This window comes from Girardinichthys multiradiatus, chromosome Y (assembly GCF_021462225.1).
Source record: "Girardinichthys multiradiatus isolate DD_20200921_A chromosome Y, DD_fGirMul_XY1, whole genome shotgun sequence".
Classification (NCBI taxonomy): Eukaryota; Metazoa; Chordata; class Actinopteri; order Cyprinodontiformes; family Goodeidae; genus Girardinichthys; species Girardinichthys multiradiatus.
Window position 1 is genome coordinate 6,868,579 of NC_061818.1, and position 24,090 is coordinate 6,892,668.

Sequence of the window (24,090 nt, forward strand, 5' to 3'; positions counted from 1 at the left end):
TTAGGAGCAGGAGGAAAAAATTAACAGACAGAGAATGATAAGACGAGCAGGTGGATAGGGAGTCTTACCCTGATATTGTCAAACGATGGCTTGTTGGTGATATCATAAAGTAGAAGTAATGCTGCAAAAGAAGAGAACAACAGCTCTTTCTGTCAGCACCTTCATTCATGCATGCACAGTAGACGCACACGCATGCACGCACACACTCACACGCGTGTGCTTGAAATATAAACAGCAAAGGTTACCCTGGGCATCTCTGTAATATGCGTGCGTTACGCTGCGGAATCTCTCCTGACCAGCTGTGTCCCAGATCTGCACAACAAGCAGCACAATTACACAGAATCCGACACAGAAAGACCACCCAGCTAATCCCAACCAGCCCATGGATGACTGGAATTTTAATGATCTACAAATACAGCACTTTTAGAAAGTACAAAGAAAGCACAGATTATAGTGTGAGGATTTTTTTTTAAAACAGTACTTAATATAATGTAACTTGATGTGCCTAGTACAGGTTTTCATACCCTTGATTTATTTGTAATTATTCTTTTAGATTTTGTGACATTAACACCACACATTTCTATGTTTTATTGCGATTTTAGGTGATAGACCAACAAAAAGTTCTCCATAACTGTGAAATGGAAGGAAAATCATTCATGGATACAGGTAGTCAATATTTATCAACTAGGCGACTTCTGAAGGTAATTTATTGTGCTAAGTTTTATTTATGAGTGTCAGAGTAAACAGGTATACACTACTGGTCAAAGGTTTTAGATACACTTTCTCCCTTAATGGGTGTTTTTACTTTCATAACTGTGAACTGTGAATGAACATACATGGGATTATATAGTACACAAAAAGTGTGAAATAACTGAACATTTTTCTATTTTACATTCGTCAAAATAGCCACCCTTTGCTTTGATTACTGCGTTGCTCTCTTAGCCTTCTCTCTATGACCTTCATGAGGAGGTCACCTGAAATGGTTTTCAAAAGAGTCTTGAAAGAACTTCCCAGACGTTCATTGAGAGATGGCCAAAGGTTAATATTTCAGTCAGCAAAGGGCGGCTACTTTAAGAAATCTAAAATATAAAACATATTTAAAGTTCTTTTACAATTTTTTGTTTGCTACAGTATGTGTTCATTCACTGTTAAGTGAGATTTCAGTGAGAATCTACATACAATGTAAATAGTCATAAACATAAAGAAAACCATAAAATAAGAAACTTTGGACCAGTAGTGTATTTAGGAATATCCATATTCCCAACAACACAGCCAACTCCCACAGCATGATGCTGTCACCACCATGTTTTACCATGGTGATGGTGTGTTCAGGGTGATATGCAGTGTTTTGCCAATATTTTGCATATAGACTAAAAGGTTCAGTTTTGGTCTTGTCTGATCAGATCACCATCTTCTACATGTTTGCTCTGTTGCTCTTAAATATCAAAACATATCTCAAACTCAGTTAGATTGGATGGAGGTTCTCTGCAGTCTCAATGTTTGCCACAGATAGGTACATTTACATCTGAACTTTGACTGAGCCATTCTAACACATGAATATGCTTAGATCTAAACTATCTAGCTCTGACTGTAAGCTTAGGTTCGTTGCCCTGCTGTAAGGTTATTCCCGTCCAGTCTCAAATCTCTGGCGGCCTCAAGTAGGTTTTCTTCCAGGATTGCCCTGAACTAGCTTCATCCATCTTCCCATCAACTCAAACCAGCTTGGGGTATGAATACTTTTGCTATGCACTGTGGCTGTTCATTTGACATTATGATTCTTCCACAAAAAACGATTGTACTTTCAGATCGGCACATCACCTACTTTTATTTTATTATGCCAATTAAACATTTGCATGATAGAGTACTGAATTAGCATATCAACTTATAGTTAGTAATCCCTAAAATCAGAGGTTTTGTCTATTTGCAGATTTATTTTCTTTTTGTTATGTCATCTTTTTTGCTTCCTTGACTTAATGTTTATGCCACATGTTTTTAAGTTCAAGAGAAAAAAAATCCCTGAATGAGGTCATTTTAAGGACAGACTTTCTGTAAACTCTAAAACGTTTTCCTCTGGTATAAATATGAAGTAAGAAAAAGGCCCATAGCCACTCTTCAAAATAGGAAATATAAGAGAACGCTTCTTTCAGATGAGGCAGATAATTCTTAAGTCAGGAAACTGCCCCGTAACAGTCAGGGCTGCAAATAAAAAGTTTGAAATAACGCAGATTAGGAGGGTGGAATGAGGATGAGGTTTTTGTACAAATCGTTATCAGATTTTTCAATAACTGTGTTGGATGCTGTATATTACATTCTGCTACAGTGTCAACCTAAAATATTAATAAAGAATTCACTTCCTCTTGGATTAAATATGGCAGCCAGGCGATTACATCAAAGCATGTTTCACATTGATCTATTTATTTACCTTCTACACAACCTGTCAGATGAGTTTGGGTGAGCGTTTAGTTTGAGCTGATATGATCAGAAAGGTGCAAAAAGAGAACCAGACTCTCACCTGGAGCTTGACTTTCAGGTTGTCAACATCCACCACTTTATTCTGTGGAAACAAGAGGGACTGTGAGTGAGAGACGAGACGGCATATGTTTGAAAATGACACGGGAGCGGCTGATGAACATTATGGCGGCCTAAAAAAGCATTGCGACTCAGCGTGTGACAGAACAAACAAGGCAGCTAAAAGTGGCTTTGAATGCTGGCAGAGAAAGTAATTTGCAACACCCACAGAATAGCAAGGTCCCAGGATTAGACTTAATTACAGCAGAGGGAGAAAGACGGCTGGCAGCATAACAACGGACTCCTCCGTTAATTTCCTGCCACCCTGTAGGGGTGCCCTCTGATTTCCTGTAGCCCAAAAACAAGTATGAAAAAGTTTAGCCCCCCTAAGTGTCATGGATGGGTGCTTCTAGAAGAGTGGAGATACCCTTTTATGCATAGCGGTTGTGTATTAATACGCAAAAGTATGCACACCCCTTGTGCTTTTTCAGGTTGTGTCACTATACAACCACAAACTTTGATGTATTTTTTTTGACATTTTATGGAATAAACCAACACAAAGCAGCACACAGTTTTCGTTTTTGTTCCCACACAACAATATTTTTTTTTAAACCAAAAAAAGTCTTGACTTTAACGAGGCCATTCTACCACATGAATACACTTTGATCTAAAACATTCAGTTGAAGCTCTGGCTGGGTGTTTAGGGTTGTCGTCCAGTTGGAAGCTGAACCTCTGCCCCAGCCTCAAGTCTTTTACAGCATTTAACAGTTTTTTTATTTTCAGGATTTCCTGTATGTAGCTTTAAACATCTTCCTTGCAACCAGTTTCACTAGTGTGTCCAGGGTGATGCACACTTGTTGTTTTCTGCCACACATAGTGTTCTGGATGTTAGCAAACAGCTCACCTTTTGGTTTCATTTTAAGAATGTTTTTCTTGCCACTCTTCCATAAGGACCAAAGATGTGGAGTGCACAACTAATAGGTGTCCTGTCAACAGATTCTTCCACCAAACCTGCAAAATCTGCAGCTCCTCCAGAGTTACCAAAGAATACATATTGCTGTGTTTGGTGTTGTGCCAATTAGTCATCTAATTTGCACTAATAACTAATTAGGTGACTTCTGATGGCAATGCTTTGCACTGTATTTTGTGTATAGGTATATCAGACTAAAAGGGCTAAATAGAAATGTACAACATACTTTTTGATTTTTATGTGTAACAATTTTGAAAACCAGGCATCCTTTTCGTTTAACTTCACAATGAGATTTTATTTGTGTTGATCTATCGCATAATATCTCGTGAAACAATGTTTAAGGGGTATGAATACTTTTTGAGACATTTTAAATGTACCATTGTTTAACTGCAAAAAAACACTGTACTTTCTTCCAGTCGTCATGACATGATGCTACAGGCACAAACCAGGTCACAACAAAGTTTGCAAAACAAAAACCACAAAAGGAAAAACAGTTGGTTAGAAGAAGGAAGTGAGGCAAAAAAGTGCACTTCCTGGAACACCATATCAGTGAGGTCATAACTGACAGGGCCTGCCTTTCTTGTGAAAGCACAAAAAGCACAAACATTCACTCACTTAACAAGGAAACACAGGAACAAACTACCTCAATAACAGTATAAAACCTACGTGTTGTGCGCCGAGCCATCGACGACAGTTAAAGCTGCCACCTGCTGAAGCCTCTGTCTTAGCAAAGGGAACTTGCATTAGTTCAACCCTTGCATTAGTTGCCATGGGTTTCCATTTTGTTTCTCTCCCCCCAATTATGACGTGAGAGCAGGCTGCATGCTGAGCAACTGCTGCAAGGAAGCATGCCCAAAATAGACCAGCATGTAAAAGCTGCCACAACAGCCTGCCTTGCCTGCCAAACCATGCAAAGAGGACATCCTCAACATATTGCCTCAACTGTTTATCTCAAATTGCTTTGTTACTAGGCTGCTTCAGACCCCTACTAGTGAACAAGGATGGAAACAGAAAGGCAATTACACCCTCAGCCTTTTTTTCTGAATGAACAGCATCAATTAATTATGGTTTTTAATTAATGTCAATAAGAGTCACTTCGCTTTTCAATGCATTTTAGCTGCTTCTGTATAACTACATGTGACATCTTAAGGGTTTTTTAAATGCACGTCAGATATGCATGTGCCTTTATGTCCACTGAAAGGCTAAATATCACTTTGGCTAATGCAACACTTTTCAGACTGTACACCCCTATACCTGACTTGCCATTAGTGCAAGTGTCTTTCTTTGACGGGAGGCGATCTAAAGCTTTTTTTTCCTCTTTCACAGATGAAGATGTTGCAGAGTAGTCATTTGCTTGAAATCCACCGACAGCCACTACCTGTGTTTGAATGTGTGTATGTGTCTCTTTGTGCAACAGATGCATGTGACAAGGTAGGAGTTTGTGCGACAGCAGGGTGACTCCTCCAGGGCTGCGCTGAGCCGCGGCCAAGCTTTCCAGGAGACGGGGGTACGTGGGCAGGCATCTGCCAAGACATTTACGAAGCCGTACACAGCTCCAAGCAGCACGAGTGGTCTGTGAACTTGACTGATTAGTGAGAGGATTTGTACATTTAGTGCTATCATTGTAGAGTGATGAAGAATTTTGTGAGGAAATAGGCGCTAATTGGGCCGATGGCACTCCTACCAGTGAATAACTTGTTTTTGTAGATGTCATTAAAGGAAAAAAACATTACTTCATCAGAAAAATTTGTAAAAGCACAAAAAATAACTAAATGGTTCATACAGTTCAGGTGTATCTTTTCTGGAGCATCTTTCTCACCCTAAAGTCTATTCCAACGGTGGCTATAAAGTTGCCTCCCAGAAATGCCCCATCTTTAAAGCGCACCAAGACACACGTCTTCCCCACCGCCGAATCTCCGAGCAGCATCACCTAGAGACACCCCACCATCAGAGAAGAAGGCGACAGGTCAGTGGCATGAATTTTATGACACCGGGTTCAAATGACTAAAACAGAATCTGCCGTTTAAATAATGTTGGAAACTGAAAACAACTGGGTTCATAATGTTTGAGTGTAGGTATGGGTCAGTAACCGGTATCAAGGTATATCAATGCTATAAGAAGAAATGCACCGATTAATCGGCCAGCAAATGGAATCTGAATTTTTCCTTACACAGCTCTGAAAGGTTAAGGTTAAATGCTGAAAAATGAGATTTTTTTCCTAGTAATGAAATTAATTAAAACTAAAAACTCAGACTATTTTTGGTGGAGGTGCAACAATCAATCAGTCAGTCAGATGTAAGAATTTCCCTTGATCAGCTCTGATCAGTGATCAGCAGATCAAACACTGACAAATTATTTTTTTTTCAGTAAGAATGAAATGCATCAAAACTAAGAACTCTCACTATTTTCTGTTTGAAAATCATCACCCAATCGCACATACTCTGATGCACCTTTCTAAGTTTAATAAAAAATCAGCTAAAGTTTAGGGATATGTGTTTTGATGCATTATTTTTCAGTCTTCTGCAGCCTCAAACGGGAGGATTCTTGGATTGCCCTGCATCCATCTCCATCAGTCTTCTCAGTCCCTGCTGAAGAAAAGCCTCCCACAACATGATGCTGTCACCACCATGTTTCACTGGGTTTGTGGTGTGTTTAGGGTGATGTGCAGTGTTAGCCACCACACATACAGTATCTCAAAAAAGTGAGTACACCCTTCACATTTTCATGTATATTATTTAATATCCTTTCATGGGACACGGGACAACACCATATAGCACTTTGAAACATTGCAAAGTACTCAGTGTACAGCTTTTATAGCAGTTTCATTTGTTGCCCCTTAAAAATAACTGAACACACAGCCATTAATCTCTAAACCACTGGCAACAAAAGTGAGTACATTCCTAAGTGAAAATGTCTGAATTGTCCCCAAAGGGTCAATATTGTTGTATGCCCACCATTTTTTCCAGCCCTGTCATAACTCTACCGGGCATGGGGTTCACTAGAGCTTCATGGGCTGCCACAGGAATCCTCCTCCTCTCCTCTATGACAACATAATGGAGATGGTGGATGTCAGAGACTTTGCGCTCCTCCAGCTGCCATGAGGTGCCATGTTGAGCTTCCAGTGACCAGAATGAGAGAGTGTAAAGAGCAAAAACACACACCTGCTCCCCATCACACCTGAGACCTTGTAGGACTAATGAGTACCTTGAGGGAAAACAGCTAATCAAACACAGTTTGCACATGTTCATTGAGGGGTGTACTCTCTTTTGTTGCCAGCAGTTTAGACATTAATGGCTACAGCAAATTTATACAGTTTTACAGGCTGCACACTGACTGCTTATCTTCAGCGTTGTCCTTTGAAAAGATATAAGAAGATATAAAAATATATTTACAAAAATGTGAGGGTTGTACTCACTTTTGTGAGATACTAGCAGTTGTCCCACTGACATATTCTTCAACCTGATTTGTAGATCTCTGCAGCTCCCTCAAAGTTACCATGACAACCTTGGGTAAAGATTTTAAGCCATTTTTGTCCTAAACATGTTGCAAATCTTTGAATTGATTTTCTTAATACCAATTTGAAACCCAGCTAAGGCGTACATAGGGTGCCCAACTGGTTTTGCACATATGGGTTCTATTAAGTCAACCCAAGATGGTTGACATTCATCCAGTTAGTACCCATCCAGCCTAAACAAAATCCATATGGCCCCATACACATGTTTGCTAGATCTGTTCAACAACAAGATATTGTACTCCGCAAGTCATTCAAAATGTTAAATATCCACTATCACAAGTTTTATTTTACACAGTTATCACACATGTAACCAAAGTAAGAAATGCATTTATAAAAATGACTTGTGTGGAAATTGTAGTACTCTTGCGCTAAGCTTAATTCGTTTATGCCTTGGGCTGGCTTTGGATACTCTGTAAACCGCCGAACAGCAAAAAGGCATTCAATTCTGCAAAACAAGCACTTTATAAGTACTTTTTTGATCAAAATTTTTTTGTGCCTATGTCTAATTGTAAAAACCGAAATAACAATAAATAAATCACTATAATTAATGCAGATCTCATAATCAATATATTAAAATATATTATTTTAGCAGTATTTAGATTACAGTTAAATTTTTGTTTTCAATGTTTATTCTGTTCATACAGCTGTTTGTATCACATGGTCTGAATCTCATACTGTCCCATGCCCACATCTTTTCTTAGAAAACTGTGGCTCTCTAATTCATAATCAGAGGAAAAAAAAGGTCGGGGTGATCGCAGCCAACCGCAATCATTTTACAACATGCAACTCTCTCGAAATACTAATCAAAAATAATTGCAACAGCAGGATGAGCAATTATGCAATCATTTCAGATTCATTTGATTACAACATTGCATGTCAGTCAGATCAACAGATAGATTTAAAAAGAGATCATCCCCTTGTCTGCTTGAGCAAATATTCAGGAGAGAAGCAACAAGTACTCCCTTGGTAAATATTTGAATCAGTAAGATCTCCCAACCATCTGCTGCATGGCTTGATATTAACAAGGACAATAACAAAAGGCAGACCAATCAGCTGGTAGTTAAAGGTTGCCACTACTAGTGCACATTCTCCAATTGCATGTTGTTCATTACAGAGTCTACACCCAGGTCTTCTGATCAAAACATGCAACAACAATAAAAAATAAAAAAAACACCACACTCAAGCCAAAACGGAAATACACACCTTGAAGGCAATATCATAGTACTCGTTAATAGAGGCGCATCTCTCCAACACATATTTTGACGTGCCGTTTTTAGCCTGCTTGTCCGTCAACGACGCCTTTCGCATGGACATGGTACTGCCAAGGAGAGCCGGAGCAGCAGCGGCAGCAGCAGCTTTTATACCTCCAAGATGCGTTCAAGAAAGAGAAGAGGCGCACGGTGTCAGTGAGCGATCAATCCCGGGCTGCGCCGACCTCCAGCCCCTCTGATCGCATAGTAATATGCAGTACAGACACTTCCCTCAGGGGTGGTGAGAAAGAAGAAGGAAGAAAGAGGGAAGATCAGACCTGAACAGTGTTAAAAACACGGAGGCGCACGATGGAGAAACTTGAGAGGCAGTGAGCTGTGGCGGCGGCGCGTCTGCCTCCAGCAGTCAGGAGAGCGGTAATGACGAGCAGGCGGAAACATTTCTCTGCTTTGGCGGAGCGGAGCGGCGCATCCTGGCGTGGGCAGATAATTAGAGCTGGCCACAGATGCACAGAAGGACGTCGACAGTGTTCGCTTATTGCAGCGCGTCTTTTGTGGCTGACATGGAGCTGAGGGGGGTCAGCGCATCTGAACCCAAAGGTGCACATACTATATTAAAGTGATCGCATTATGCCATAAAGTGATTCTCATCCACTCTTATACATTTTTACATCACAGCAGACAAATAATCGATTACTCTACTTCTTCCCTTCATATATATTTAAAATGGTTTCACAGATTCAATTTCCTAATGAGACAAAAAAAAAAACCATGAATGAATCTTTTCTTGCATTGTTTGTCTTCCCCTAGCGGTACAATCAGAAATCTAACTGCTCCGCCTTCTCTTGAGAGACAGCAAGCATTTGTGGCAGTGGCAGTCTGACTGCCACAGGGTGGCAGGGGATTCCGCGAGGATGCCAGAAAGTGCCAGACCGGCCGTAAATGCTTGCCACGGCTGTTGCCGCTGTTTTTTTGGAAGCTGATGCTGATTATCGGCAAACGGGATGTCATTGTTGTTATAGCCTGTTACCTTTAAATAATGATGTCATTATTGATTATTATTTAATAAACAGCTTTAGACCCATAACATAAGGTGATTGTATTTACTTGACATGGAAAATAAATACACTATGTGTATGTGTGACGTGTTGAAAGGATGACGAAGATTTATTGCACAAACAGCCGGTTTATTATAGAGCACGAGCGGCTATTCTGAATTATCACTCACAGAAAATTATAAATAAATGCTTAAAAACACGCTGGATATCCCAGGCCATGAGGCTGCCACAAGGATGCCACAGGGTGCCAGAGGGTGCCACAGGGTGCCAGAGGGTGCCACAGGGTGCCAGAGGATGTCACAGGGTGCCAGAGGATATCACAGGGTGCCAGAGGGTGCCAGAGGATGCCACACGGTGCCAGAGGGTGCCAGAGGATGCCACGGGCTGCCAGAGGATGCCACAGGGTGCCAGAGGATGCCACAGGCTGCCAGAGGATGCCACAGGGTGCCAGGGGATGCCACACGGTGCCAGAGGGTGCCAGAGGATGCCACGGGCCGCCAGAGGATGCCACAGGGTGCCAGGGGATGCCACAGGGTGCCAGAGGATGCCACGGGCTGCCAGAGGATGCCACAGGGTGCCAGAGGATGCCACGGGCTGTCAGAGGATGCCACAGGGTGCCAGGGGATGCCACAAGGTGCCTGGGGATGCCACAGGCTGCCAGAGGATGCCACAGAGTGCCAGGGGATGCCACAGGGTGCCAGAGGATGCCAGAGGACGCCACGGGCTGCCAGAGGATGCCACAGGGTGCCAAAGGATGCCACGGGCTGCCAGAGGATGCCACAGGATGCCAGAGGATGCCACAGCCTGCCAGAGGATGCCACAGGGTGCCAGAGGATGCCACAGGCTGCCAGAGGATGCCACAGGCTGCCAGAGGATGCCACAGAGTGCCAGGGGATGCCACAGGGTGCCAGAGGATGCCACAGGCTGCCAGAGGATGCCACAGAGTGCCAGGGGATGCCACAGGGTGCCAGAGGATGCCAGAGGACGCCAGGGGCTGCCAGAGGATGCCACAGGGTGCCAGAGGATGCCACAGAGGGTGCCAGAGGATGCCACAGGGTGCCAGAGGATGCCAGAGGACGCCACGGGCTGCCAGGGGATGCCACAGGGTCCCAGAGGATGCCAGAGGACGCCACAGGGTGCCAGAGGATGCCACAGGGTGCCAGAGGATGCCACAGAGGGTGCCAGAGGATGCCACATGGTGCCAGAGGGTGCCAGAGGATGCCAGAGGACGCCATGGGCTGCCAGAGGATGCCACAGGGTGCCAGAGGATGCCACAGGCTGCGAGAGGATGCCACAGGCTGCCAGAGGATGCCACAGAGTGCCAGGGGATGCCACAGGCTGCCAGAGGATGCCACAGAGTGCCAGGGGATGCCACAGGGTGCCAGGGGATGCCACAGGGTGCCAGAGGATGCCAGAGGACGCCAGGGGCTGCCAGAGGATGCCACAGGGTGCCAGAGGATGCCACAGAGGGTTCCAGAGGATGCCACAGAGGGTGCCAGAGGATGCCACACGGTGCCAGAGGGTGCCAGAGGATGCCAGAGGATGCCACGGGCTGCCAGAGGATGCCACAAGGTGCCAGAAGATGCCACGGGCTGCCAGAGGATGCCAGAGGATGCCACAGAGGGTGCCAGAGGATGCCACACGGTGCCAGAGGGTGCCAGAGGATGCCAGAGGACGCCACGGGCTGCCAGAGGATTCCACAGGGTGCCAGAGGATGCCACAGGGTGCCAGAGGATGCCACAGGCTGCCAGAGGATGCCACAGAGTGCCAGGGGATGCCACAAGGTGCCAGAGGATGCCACAAGGTGCCAGAGGATGCCACGGGTGCCAGGGGATGCAACAGGGTGCCAGAGGATGCCACAAGGTGCCAGAGGATGCCACAGGGTGCCAGGGGATGCAACAGAATGCCAGGGGATGCCACAAGGTGCCAGAGGATGCCACAAGGTGCCAGAGGATGCCACAGGGTGCCAGGGGATGCAACAGGGTGCCAGAGGATGCCACAAGGTGCCAGAGGATGCCACAGGGTGCCAGAGGATGCCACAGGGTGCCAGAGGATGCCAGGGGATGCTAGAGGGTGCCAGGAGCTGCCAGAGGGTGCCAGAGGATGCAACAGGGTGCCAGAGGATGTCATGGGGGTCACTGTTGTACATTTACTTTGGCTATACTCTTTAGTGTCCACAAAGACTAATTAGTCTGCCTCAAACCCAGCAAAATTGTTTAGATTTTGTACATCAATAATTTCTGAGCAGAATTTTTCGTAGTCCTCCTTTTTTCAAAAACAATAGTTTAAAGTTCAGCTGGAGAGCTGTCATCGTATTCATCCTCCCAGTTCTTTATGGCCTCGAGGGTTTCAGTTTGTTCAGTGTTGCCCATGTCAAGTACGTTTGGAAGTGTGACTCTACCCTCAAATGTTGTTTTTGGCACCAATCAGCTGCAGTCTGACTGTCAGTCAACATGTTGCTTCCCTGCGAAAAAAAGACGGTTTGTTGAGGGTATTGAGTATGTAGATGCTGTTACCTGTTAATATTGTTAGAGTATTAGCCTGAATTTTATACTAACATATTTGCTTTACATAATCAAAGCTCTATCAATCCCATATTATTGGATGAAGTTCGAGGACCGTGTGATTACAAGAGAGTTGCACATTGGGCAATGGTAGTGACTCCTGAATGCTTGTCTGCCTTCCTTACAGAAGCAGGACACCACAAATGTCTCTTAAAAACAGATACAGAATTGTTAAAAAAGCATTGCATACTCTACATGACAACAATAACATCCCATAAGAGACTTAAATAACATTCAATAAAATCATACCTTGATTGTTGTCAGAAAAATAAATTGCTTCTCTCTGGTGCTTTCTTAAAAGGTGACCACTGTTTCCAAGTTGTTTTTTTTCACAGAAGATACACTGAGCAGCAGCACAGGCCAGAAATGAATCAACATCAGAATAACTACTCACATGTAAATGTGAAATAAATTTGCCAATATGACTAAATGAAAATGTAAATACACAAACATTTGGCTTTCAGTTTTTAAAAACTGTAGCTACATTTATGTTCACAGACCAGTTAGTTTTTATCAACTTTCTGGGGCATAAAATCCACAAATCAAACCTCCGCTTTTACAGTGATAGCAACAACATACGCAGTTTTCAGTTAAGCTATCTAACTTATTTGTAGTTGTTATTGGACAATAAATTCTTGACATAGCCCTTTATATACTGCTCAAAAAAATAAAGGGGACACTTAAACAACACAATATAACTCCAAGTAAATCAAACTTCTGTGAAATCAAACTCTCCACTTAGGAAGCAACACTGATTGACAATCAATTTCACATGTTGTTGTTCAAATGGAATAGACAACAGGGGGAAATCTTTGGCGATTAGCAAGACACACTCAATAAAGGAGTGGTTCTGCAGGTGGGGACCATAGACCACTTCTCAGTACCGATGCTTTCTGGCTGATGTTTTGGTCTCTTTTGAATGTTGGTGGTGCTTTCACACTCGTGGTAGCATGAGACGGACTCTACAACCCACACAAGTGGCTCAGGTAGTGCAGCTCATCCAGGATGGCACATCAATGCGAGCTGTGGCAAGAAGGTTTGCTGTGTCTGTCAGCGTAGTGTCCAGAGCCTGGAGGCGCTACCAGGAGACAGGCCAGTACACCAGGAGACGTGAAGGAGGGCAACAACTCAGCAGCAGGACCGCTACCTCCGTCTTTGTGCAAGGAGGAACAGGAGGAGCACTGCCAGAACCCTGCAAAATGACCTCCAGCAGGCCACAAATGTGCATGTGTCTGTACAAACGGTTAGAAACTGACTCCATGAGGATGGTATGAGGGCCTGACGTCCACAAATGGGGGTTGTGCTCACAGCCCAACACCGTGCAGGACGCTTGGCATTTGCCAGAGAACACCAGGATTGGCTAATTCGCCACTGGCGCCCTGTGCTCTTCACAGATGAAAGCAGGTTCACACTGAGCACATGTGACAGACATGACAGAGTCTGGAGACACCGTGGAGAGAGATCTGCTGCCTGCAACATCCTTCAGCATGACCGGTTTGGCAGTGGGTCAGTAATGGTGCGGGGTGGCATCTCTTCCATGTGCTCGCCAGAGGTAGCCTGACTGCCATTAGGTACCGAGATGAGATCCTCAGACCCCTTGTGAGACCATATGCTGGTACGGTTGGCCCTGGGTTCCTCCTAATGCAGGACAATGCTAGACCTCATGTGTGGCTGGAGTGTGTCAGCAGTTCCTGCAAGATGAAGACATTGAAGTTATGGACTGGCCCGCCCGTTCCCCAGACCTGAATCCGATTGAGCACATCTGGGACATCATGTCTCGCTCCATCCACCAACGTCACGTTGCACCACAGACTGTCCAGGAGTTGGTGGATGCTTTAGTCCAGGTCTGGGAGGAGATCCCTCAGGAGACCATCCACCGTCTCATCAGGAGCATGCCCAGGCGTTGTAGGGAGGTCATACAGACACGTGGAGGCCACACACACAATACTGAGCCTCATTTTGACTTGTTTTAAGGACATTACATCAAAGTTGGATCAGCCTGTAGTGTGTTTTTCTACTTTAATTTTGTGTGTGACTCCAAATCCAGGCCTCCATTGGTTAATAAATTTGATTTCCATTTATGATTTATGTGTGCGTTTGTTGTCAGCACATTCAACTTTGTACAGAACAAAGTATTCAATGAGAATATTTCATTCATTCAGATCTAGGATGTGTTATGAGTGTTCCCTTTATTTTTCTGAGCATTATATATTACATTTTGTGTGTATTACAACTATTTCTTACCTCCCTTGTGTAAACAAGCATCATACCGCATAGTAAGTTTTCACTGAAACTTTAAACAGGATTCAGCATTCAAACATATCTGGCAACCATTTCAAATTGATCCCACCAGCATATCCAGAAATAAAACCTTAACTCATTTGCCAAATAAATGTACTTTATTCTGTCAGTCAAAAAACATCTTTTATCTGTTTCTATGTTTTGCAGTTGCGCTCGCACACCCTAATTTACAGACACCCTACACACTGGCATGGGGGCCGTTGTCTAGGGTGCATCATGTGTTCTTAGTACATTATTAACTGCAGCAAGTTTTTGTAGCCTAGACCAAAAATGACATACAGAAAATTATACTATGATAAGTTTGTATCTTACTGTTAATTAATCCTTTCGTGAACTATGGGGTTATGTTGTATTTCGCGAACTGATCTAAAACTATCATAAAGCATGAATACAAGCAGAGAAGAAGTAATTCAAGTGCCAAAAACAAACTAAGCAGAATGAAACAGAGCTATGGACCATTGAGCAAAAGAGATCAAAAAAGTATGTCTGTCAATATTTTTCTATTAAAAATAGAAGTGACTTTGAATTTAGGTTAGAATGTTGGTTAAGAAACAACCAATAACTGCATCATTGTCTGCAGCTAACAACTGAGTAACAGGTTAGAGCTTCGAACAATACATGGAGAATGACCTATCAGTCTTGTCTCTCTGGCATCCCCTGACACCCTGTGGCATCCTCTGGCGCCCTGTGGCATCCCCTGGCACCCTGTGGCATCCCCTGGCACCCTGTGGCATCCTCTGGCACCCTGTGGCATCCTCTGGCACCCTGTGGCATCCTCTGGCACCATGTGGCATCCTCTGGCACCATGTGGCATCCTCTGGCACCCTGTGGCATCCTCTGGCACCCTGTGGCATCCTCTGGCACCATGTGGCATCCCCTGGCACCCTGTGGCATCCCCTGGCACCCTGTGGCATCCTCTGGCACCCTGTGGCATCCTCTGGCACCCTGTGGCATCCTCTGGCACCCTGTGGCATCCTCTGGCACCATGTGGCATCCCCTGGCACCCTGTGGCATCCCCTGGCACCCTGTGGCATCCTCTGGCACCCTGTGGCATCCTCTGGCACCCTGTGGCATCCTCTGGCACCATGTGGCATCCCCTGGCACCCTGTGGCATCCCCTGGCACCCTGTGGCATCCTCTGGCACCCTGTGGCATCCTCTAGCACCCTGTGGCATCCTCTGGCACCCTGTGGCACTCTGTGGCATCCCCTGGCACCCTGTGGCATCCTCTGGCACCATGTGGCATCCCCTGGCACCCTGTGGCATCCCCTGGCACCCTGTGGCATCCTCTGGCACCCTGTGGCATCCTCTGGCACCCTGTGGCATCCTCTGGCACTCTGTGGCATCCTCTGGCACTCTGTGGCATCCCCTGGCACCCTGTGGCATCCTCTGGCACTCTGTGGCATCCTCTGGCACCCTGTGGCATCCCCTGGCACCCTGTGGCATCCCCTGGCGCTCTGTGGCATCCACTGGCACCCTGTGGCATCCTCTGGCACCCTGTGGCAGGCTCTGTCACCCTGTGACATCCCCTGGCACTCTGTGGCATCCTCTGGCACCATGTGACATGCTCTGGCACCCTGTGACATCCTCTGGCACTCTGTGACATCCTCTGGCACTCTGTGGCATCCCCTGGCACTCTGTGGCAGTTCCGGTGGCAGTTCTGCCTGCCACTGCCACAAATTGAGCTCGGCCCTGCTGCTTCTTTTTGTGTTAATGACACAGGAGCAGAGATTATTGAAGTTGCATAACTGACATACATTCACTCCTTCACACATATGAGATCTTGACTCCCTGCTCCATCTCTGCGATGAGCACAATGACAAACACTTTCTTTAAAAGGGGAGCAGAAGCAGAGCCAGACCAAGGCACAAGCAGAATGTGTGGCTGCGTAGGGGCTCCTTGCTGGCCTAGAGGCCCCCAAAGTACATGAATAAATATGTAAAAGGGTGTCAAATCAACAAGGTGTTAACATACAAAATAAGATCTAAAGTTTCATAATCATGTCAGGGAATCAGAGATGGGAAAGTGCCTTCTTCTGCTGCCACTGCAAAACCTAACACTGACCCACTCTCCAGATGAAACCAGAACATAGACAAAAGGGCAAAGAGTTCCAGAGCATTGGGGCTGCAGCTCCAAAGCTCTGTACCCTTTAGTCTTATGCCTTGATTTAGGCACAAGCCCTTCTCAGTTGACATCAGGGTCCTGGTGGTGGTGTACGGTCATAGACGTTCATCACCATGCAGAGACTTAACACGTTAAAAAACATAACCATGGATCAGCCATGCATGAGATTCCATATTTTGTGTGCTTTAATAGTCAAAAATAGCACTCTACAATGATGACTCTACAATAAGCACGTAAAGTCTTATTCACACTTCAGCTCCAACTGGATTAAACACATCTTATTACCTGCAGAGCTCTCTCTCTTTCACAAACCTTGAATCACACATGCACTTACTGTATATGAATAAACATATGCTAATGTAAAATGGCAAACCAATTTCACAGCTCCTTACTGATTCTTTCCCATTTTTTTTTGTGACGGTCACAGATTATTCAGTGTCGCAGTAGATTAATCACTCCTTAAATAAACCCCCACACCTCTACTGCTTGCCTGACTCTGCCTCACTGTGTCTTAGTGTCCCTCCCCCATCATCTCCCACCTAAAACCTGTCACAAAGCATAAGATCAGCCCCGTCTGCCACAACTTTGTTACACATCTCCGTTAGCAAGCAGCTCAGCTCTGTGACATTCATTAGCTGCGCTCTCTTCCCAGTAATTTAATCTCAGCACTGAGATCGTTGACCATAATCATTCTTCTCAAACTGCTAGGATCGTAATGAATGCAGTGAGGAAAGGAAAAGTAGCATCCCACTCAGGAGAGCACCACTGATTCATGCTTCCACACTGAGGGCGTCAGAGAGGATCTGCTCGGGCGTTCGGTTATGTCACGACTTAAGTACAAACAGCCCAGTGGAGTGACATGTCCTTCTCACTGGGCTGAAGACAACACCACAACAGGAAGCAGCAATAGCACAGACAGTGGGAGTGTGTGTGTGAGTGTGGTGGGTGGATGGGTGGGGTGAACTTACAGTAAAGCCAATGCCCACGGTGGAGGTGAACGACCCCGGGATAAACTTGCCCTGGTCAAACTGAACCAGCAGGGAGGTCTTGCCCACGCCACTGTCTCCCACCAGGATTGTCTGCAGATTGAGTCACACACACAGAGACACACAGGAGACATCATGTTCTGCAGCCTAGCACTGTTTTAATCGCCTGAGGCAGTTCCACTGTGTGGGCACGCAGAGTGGGCTATTGTACAACATCATCTGGTGCTCAGTGTGCAGCCCTGCATTGTCTGATGCTTTGTGACAGCTGGATGTTGGCTCAGTGTCTTCAGGAGAGAAGGACGGCGAGGCGATGAAAGCTGGACCTGCTTCTAAATCAGCTGCAAGGTCATGAAACCTCCTTGAGTGGACCACAGAGCAGTTTTCCTCCTTTATTTGTCTACCCTGTGGATATACATTCCTCTCAAGGATCCAGACCTTATTGCAACATTAAAGTGGTTTTAATCCATATCTCTTCACACTTTCTGAAACTCTTTAAGAGCTTTTCTTTTTTTTCTGCTTACAGCCCATCACCGGGTTCAGGGGAATATTTTTTATTATTATTTTCAAAGCCAAACAACTCCTAAGGCTCCCAAACAGAGGGGAATAAGGGTTGTTTCTACTGTTACTGGTAGATTTTATATTTCCTTAATTTTAACTTGTTCAACTTCACCATTTTCATACACACACTACAAAACATGCAGCCAAGGTCCATTTAGGAATCCTTAAAAACTAAGCAAAATAATAAACACAGTGCCTTGAAGAGTTCATTCATGTTTTTATTTTCATTAAACTGCATCAACAAGCTTTATTGTATCTTATTAGGATTTTATGTGATAAGACCTACACAGAATAATGATCAAAGTTTAAGAAATACAAATCTGAAAGTGTGCTGTGCGTTTGTGTTCAGCCCCCTTTACTCTGATACCACCAAATAAAATCCACAGCAGTCAATTCCCTTTAGAAGTCAGATTAGACACAGATATATAGCTGTTGTGTAAAGGCCTGATATGTTTGGTTGAGGCCCATGGTAACTCTGGAGGAGCTGCAGAGATCCACAGCTCATGTTTGAGAATTAGTTTTGCACTCCACAAAGGCAGAGGGCTGGGTGCCCTCTGCCTCATCCCCAGTGTAGGTGTGAGCATTTGTGACAGCAGATAGGTGAATGTTACTTGAGAAAGTGACTTGGATGACTTGAAAGTATTTATAGGTTTTGTCAATTTACCAAAAGGTCAATTAGAATGATTATTTTTGCAAGGCACTGTATAAAAAATGTCTGTCTGCTTATAAGCATTGCATGCTTTAAAGTTAGCTAAATATTACAGCTAATTTAATGTGGAGCTAATAAAAGAAACTTTTTTAGGAGACTGAGTAATGAGGCAGTTTTTCCTCAACAACTTTCATCTAAAAGTCTGCCTCAAAAAGATTAAGTGGTCTGCCAACCTGAAACCATTGCTCAGGATGTGGGAATCAGCTGACCTTATCACTGGTTATTGCCTCTCTCTTGAGAGTTGTAGTACCAATAGAGGTACTTGGCAGCAGATGTTTACTTCTGTTGTGGAAATTTATCACCTTACAGCCACAGTCCTCTCTCTGTCTACCTCTCCCTCTTTAACTTCTCATCCAGCTGGCCTGAGTCTTCTCCTTCTTATGTGCAATCTACAAGAGCCCATGTACTGCAGACAGTGACAGCATGCAGGGCTCCACTGCTTGTAATAGGCTCACCTTAATCCCTCACATGCACATACAACACGTTCGCTTCGATGTTCCATTAAACGGACAACTTGGTGAGGGTTTGAGTAGATGGATGGGATGGGATGGAAAATCTGAGGTTATTCGGTTCATGGAATGAACATTTTGCTAGCTTCTTCACCTGCACTTCAGTATGGAGCAAGTGGTTATTTATCAAATAAAGGAACAGGATGGCAAGTTCAAATTAACAGTGAAAGCTGAATTTCACCAATTTATGGAAGGTCAAGAGGCACCTGGGGTTTTTACCAGAAAATTAAGAGGTGCAAAATTAAAGACATAAATCAACAAAATGTATAAAAGTCAACATCACAGCAACAAGCTGGAAATTATTAGAATTACATGCAGTTTCAAGTAAATTAAAAAATAATGTGACAAAATGTTGAAAAAAAAAAAACTATCTCAATCTCCAGAAATGTGGATAATTAACACCATGAGACATAAAACCATCATGCAAAATGTCAACAAGTGGATGCATGACTATTCAGTGGCTCTCAAACATCCACTCACCCTCTTCAATATGTCATGTTTTTATGATGTAAAAAAATGAGATTTTTATAAATAATTTCTAAACTTTTCTCTCAAACACTTGACATACAGGTCCTTCTCAAAATATTAGCATATTGTGATAAAGTTCATTATTTTCCATAATGTAATGATGAAAATTTAACATTCATATATTTTAGATTCATTGCACACTAACTGAAATATTTCAGGTCTTTTATTGTCTTAATACAGATGATTTTGGCATACAGCTCATGAAAACCCAAAATTCCTATCTCACAAAATTAGCATATCATTAAAAGGGTCTCTAAACGAGCTATGAACCTAATCATCTGAATCAACGAGTTAACTCTAAACACCTGCAAAAGATTCCTGAGGCCTTTAAAACTCCCAGCCTGGTTCATCACTCAAAACCCCAATCATGGGTAAGACTGCCGACCTGACTGCTGTCCAGAAGGCCACTATTGACACCCTCAAGCAAGAGGGTAAGACACAGAAAGAAATTTCTGAACGAATAGGCTGTTCCCAGAGTGCTGTATCAAGGCACCTCAGTAGGAAGTCTGTGGGAAGGAAAAAGTGTGGCAGAAAACGCTGCACAACGAGAAGAGGTGACCGGACCCTGAGGAAGATTGTGGAGAAGGGCTGATTCCAGACCTTGGGGGACCTGCAGAAGCAGTGGACTGAGTGTGGAGTAGAAACATCCAGAGCCACCGTGCACAGGCGTGTGCAGGAAATGGGCTACAGGTGCCGCATTCCCCAGGTCAAGCCACTTTTGAACCAGAAACAGCGGCAGAAGCGCCTGACCTGGGCTACAGAGAAGCAGCAATGGACTGTTGCTCAGTGGTCCAAAGTACTTTTTTCGGATGAAAGCAAATTCTGCATGTCATTCAGAAATCAAGGTGCCAGAGTCTGGAGGAAGACTGGGGAGAAGGAAATGCCAAAATGCCAGAAGTCCAGTGTCAAGTACCCACAGTCAGTGATGGTCTGGGGTGTCGTGTCAGCTGCTGGTGTTGGTCCACTGTGTTTTATCAAGGGCAGGGTCAATGCAGCTAGCTATCAGGAGATTTTGGAGCACTTCATGCTTCCATCTGCTGAAAAGCTTTATGGAGATGAAGATTTCATTTTTCAGCACGACCTGGCACCTGCTCACAGTGCCAAAACCACTGGTAAATGGTTTACTGACCATGGTATCACTGTGCTCAATTGGCCTGCCAACTCTCCTGACCTGAACCCCATAGAGAATCTGTGGGATATTGTGAAGAGAACGTTGAGAAACTCAAGACCCAACACTCTGGATGAGCTAAAGGCCGCTATCGAAGCATCCTGGGCCTCCATAAGACCTCAGCAGTGCCACAGGCTGATTGCCTCCATGCCACGCCGCATTGAAGCAGTCATTTCTGCCAAAGGATTCCCGACCAAGTATTGAGTGCATAACTGTACATGATTATTTGAAGGTTGACTTTTTTTGTATTAAAAACTCTTTTCTTTTATTGGTCGGATGAAATATGCTAATTTTGTGAGATAGGAATTTTGGGTTTTCATGAGCTGTATACCACAATCATCCGTATTAAGACAATAAAAGACCTGAAATATTTCATTTAGTGTGCAATGAATCTAAAATATATGAATGTTAAATTTTCATCATTACATTATGGAAAATAATTAACTTTATCACAAAAGACGTCTAAGCAGAGTTTACATTGTCTGTAGATATCTAGGCTAAAATGTGCATATATGTCCATTAAAAGTGAAAGCTTTAAGAAGTCTAAATCAGTTTTAATAAAAGTCTAAATAAGGAGCTGGTTTAGCCAAGCTCGAAGAGCACAAAAAAAAAAAAATAGAAAAGAGCAGAGAGGAGTGAACTGGAAACAAACTCAGACCTTTTTCCTTACAGCATCTTTACTAGATGAGTTGTGCAACTGCACATTTCACAGTGCAAAAAGAAAATATATGTGAAGGACTTTTCTGTGTGTACAAGTCATGGTTTTATTGTCATTGCTATAACATTGATAAAAAAATCTTTGTTTGCACAAATTAAACTCACTTCCTTATCTGCCCCCGAGATGTTCTCTCACCGCTGCATCATCTTTGTTTTACACGCAACTCAGTCACAGAGGTGCTGCCGCTGCACGAGTGTAGAAAATTATAATTCATGTGGAACTACTGCCATTTTTTAAAGAAACCAAACTCAACTTTGATTCTCTGCGCAGCACAGTCTGTGCTGTGGTGATCCCATTTAGATCAGTCTAACCATAGACCAGTTATACATGTCTAAGTCAGTGCTATGCAAAGATTCATGTAGACCTTGTCCAAACAAGGTTTACATGAAGCCTCAACACTAATATTGGGACTATTGCTCAGTGGGAACGTAGTCTTTAATAATTAGAAATAATATAGGAAAACAGTTACATTACAAAAACTGGATATTACTCCAAACCTGATGAAAAGATGAGGCTGAAACTGGCCAGAGAGGCTACAAAGAGGCCCGAAAGCATCAAATTCCACCAAGTCCACATTGGGTTCTATGTGTGACGACAACCCTCTTTATTGTCTTTATGTCTGAACTAAGGAGTAGAGTTGAAAGGCATAATTGTTTTCTTCCAAAGAAAACATCCAGGTTGGATGAGAATCTGCCAAAACATTGGGAGAAAATGACCGTGGTGAAATATGGCGGTGGGGTTTTCATAAAGGTGGAAGAAATAATGTACAATTTTATTTTTTATTCTATTTACCACAAAGCTTTTTATTAAAAGGATTTCATTTTACAGCATCTCCGTGAGTCCAAGCATACATCCAAATCATCCAAAACAAAAGAATGACTTCATAAGAGAAAAAATGTAAGTTTTGGAATTGCATAAATCTGATCTAAATCGGACACAAACTCTAGGAACACCGAGGGACGCCCGTGGTCAACAGATGTCCTTGTGTTGTCTTGTCTAGTCAAGATGCGGCAAATGTCAAAGAGTCAAACGTGGTTAAACAAGTAATTAGTTTAAGGATGTTCACTCTTGTGCAGCCAGGTTATTGCACCTTTTTTCATTTTTTCCTTCTATCAGATGTACTTGTTTTTCAGTTGAATTATACAGGATAAATCCCACATCATTTGTGGAAAAGTTAATTACATCATGATCACATTTTTACACATCACAAAAAAACTGCCATTTTAATAGGGGCGTGTACACTCATGAGATCCACTGTACTGTATAGCTGGAGATACAACCATCCATGTTCAGAGCTGCAGCAGCCTGTGTACCTTAAAACATCCGTTTCATAAACCCTCCTTGGTAACGCAGGATTTTTATTTCTGAATGGAACGCAGAGAGACGTGGTTGCAGAGGCAGGCGGTTGATGACCGTGAACAGCGTGAGGAGGTACAGGCAGAACCCGTACCTGGAGAGCAAATGATGCAGACCGGATGAGATGCTGATGACTCAGTGTGAGGGGATGTGTTGTGCTGGGTCTCAGAAGCCCATGTGAAATCAGCTTTTTACTATTTTATCGCTCCTGCATTAAACATCGATTCCTACATGTTAACATTTTTTACAACGGAGCAAAGCAACAGACACCAAAAATATCCACAGATGATAGTGTGTGGAGTTCATGAAGACCTCATTGTTCTGATAAGAATGTTAATAGTATGATGACAAGGTATTTATTTATTTTTTTGGTGATGTGTTCTGACACTGAACTATGGAAACCAATTCATCTCACTATAGAATATGTTGCAGTGGATCAGATGTTAAATTCACCTTCTGTCCTAAAATTCAGTAAAACATTTCAGAACTAAATTGATATTTTCATAAACCACCTCCCTAAATACACCGATTACTGTTAAACAGATTTCCAGTGGATCTAGAAAGTCTGCACACCCCTTTTATAGCACCATATTTATGCGACAAAAATCCTCAGCTCCATCTGTTGTAACGGGACCCCACAGCATGATGCTGCCGCTACCATGTTTCACTGTGAATACGGTGTTATTTTTTTTATGCCAAACAAATATTCAAGTTTCATTCGATAACACCAGATTAAAACATTCTCCCACAGAGTTCGGGAAAGGCCTGGATGTTTTCTTGGGAATAAAAGACATCTGTTTTGCAACCATATGGAGAATACAGGAGATCTTTGCTGTCTTTGGAAATCATTATGAGCCATTGTAATCTCTGCAGGGACAGCTCTGGCTAAAGAAAGTGAACGTAAAAATGGCAGGAAAGTCTGCCTAGAATAGCTGAACTTTAGTTCAGGTTCATCAGATTCCCCATCATTGATGGCAGGTGTGAACACAAGAAAGCTGAGTGATGAAATTAAATCAAATGATGCAAAGTATTAGTTCAAGACTGTGAACAACTACGCAATATGATTACTGTAGGTTTTAGGATTTAGGATTAAAGATTAGCTTCTATAGGACTAAAGGCGATTTTAGTTTTTATTCATTATACAAACTAGGTATTTTAACAGGGGTGTGAACACTATTGAGAGGCTTTGTCAAAGGATAAAATTTTTATGGGGTCTTAAGTTTGTTATGGGCAACATAATAAAAAAAAAATAATTGTCTTGAACCAGAAGATAGGATGAATATATACTTTTCTTTGGTCAGAATTCACATTTA

The 24,090-nt window shown here is 43.5% G+C and overlaps 1 protein-coding gene across 2 annotated transcripts in view; it reads right to left on the bottom strand.

Moving 5' to 3' along the window:
* LOC124864746 (ras-related protein Rab-37-like) overlaps positions 1 to 8,760 on the bottom strand; it is a 29,382-nt gene extending 20,622 nt beyond the window's left edge. Inside the window, exons 1-5 of one of the 2 annotated variants that reach the window (XM_047359646.1) lie at positions 8,196 to 8,753; positions 5,298 to 5,408; positions 2,513 to 2,554; positions 246 to 312; positions 69 to 121 (exon numbers count right to left, since the gene is read on the bottom strand). In XM_047359646.1, the coding sequence (XP_047215602.1) occupies positions 69 to 121; positions 246 to 312; positions 2,513 to 2,554; positions 5,298 to 5,408; positions 8,196 to 8,306 (384 nt within the window). In that variant the 5' untranslated portion in view covers positions 8,307 to 8,753. Of the gene's footprint in view, positions 1 to 68; positions 122 to 245; positions 313 to 2,512; positions 2,555 to 5,297; positions 5,409 to 8,195 lie in introns of both variants that reach the window. The other variant, XM_047359647.1, reaches the window with a different exon arrangement.
* Positions 8,761 to 24,090: the final 15,330 nt, after the last annotated feature.